Source organism: Apteryx rowi, unplaced genomic scaffold (genome assembly GCF_003343035.1).
Source record: "Apteryx rowi isolate R43461 unplaced genomic scaffold, aptRow1 scaffold_3018, whole genome shotgun sequence".
NCBI classification, from domain to species: domain Eukaryota; kingdom Metazoa; phylum Chordata; class Aves; order Apterygiformes; family Apterygidae; genus Apteryx; species Apteryx rowi.
The window spans coordinates 1-1,003 of NW_020449440.1; the positions used below are offsets into that span (position 1 = coordinate 1).

The 1,003-nt window shown below is 48.9% G+C and overlaps 1 protein-coding gene across 1 annotated transcript; it reads right to left on the reverse strand.

Annotated features, from left to right (window-relative positions):
- Positions 1 to 4: 4 nt before the first annotated feature.
- Positions 5 to 511, reverse strand: LOC112968134 (olfactory receptor 52K1-like; the record flags this gene model as incomplete). The annotated part of the gene is made up of 1 exon (XM_026070019.1): positions 5 to 511. A coding segment is annotated over exon 1 (507 nt), but the record flags the coding sequence as incomplete, so codon positions are not given.
- Positions 512 to 1,003: the final 492 nt, after the last annotated feature.

The following is a 1,003-nucleotide window of genomic DNA, read 5'->3' on the forward strand; positions in this document are numbered from 1 at the left end:
GATACTGCAGCCTCTTCAGGAGAAAGGAAGCCGGGAACACCAAAAGCACTGCCCGGATGGTCAAGCCCATACCGATCTTGGTGACCACTGAGTTTGTCAGGATGGATGCATACCTCAGGGGCTCCCGGATGGCGACGTAGCGGTCAAAAGCCATGGCCAGGAGCACGGCAGATTCAATRATGGAGAAGGTGTGGATGAAATACATCTGGACGAGGCATGCATCAAAGTGGATGGCTCGGTAATTGAACCAGAACACGCTCAGCATTGACGGCAAGGTGGTAGAAGAGAGGCCCAGATCGGAGAGTGCCAGCATGGAGAGAAAATAGTACATGGGCTCATGGAGCGTCTGCTCTGTTCTGATAATGAAGAGGATTGTGCAGTTCCCCACAAAGGCTGTGAGATACATGGAACAAATTGGGATGGAAATCCACATGTGGACATGCTCCAGACCAGGCAGCCCAGTCAGAAGAAAGACAGGAGAAGTGAGGACTGAATYGTTGGGTGCAGGCATGGTAACCATGGATAGTCCTATTGATTCTGAAGTTAACGTCCCCTGTAATACAGACAGCACCGGAACAATCAATGACAAKGAAAAGGACGTCCTAAACCGATGTTTTTCAGCCCATGATGATGGAAGCCTTGCGGTCCACAGGCTACAGAGGAGTTACAAAGCACAACTAAGAAGTCTCTCCAATTATGTGAAATGTCTCATTTCAGTGACGACCTGGAAAAATATTTCGGGACTCAGAGACCAAAAAGGCGGAAAACCATTGCCCTAAATTCATTAAAACATTATCATAGAGAATCATAGAGTAACATGGAGACTCATGGAGTAGTTTAGGTGAGCAGGGACCTCTGGAAGTCTCTGGTCCAACTGCCCGCTCAGAGCGGGGCCAAACTCAAAGTTGCAGCAGGTTACTGGGGGCTGATCCAGCTGAGTTTCAAATATGTCCCAAACCAGAGTTAAAACGAGGTCTCTGAGACCCTCTCGCAGTGTTTGACC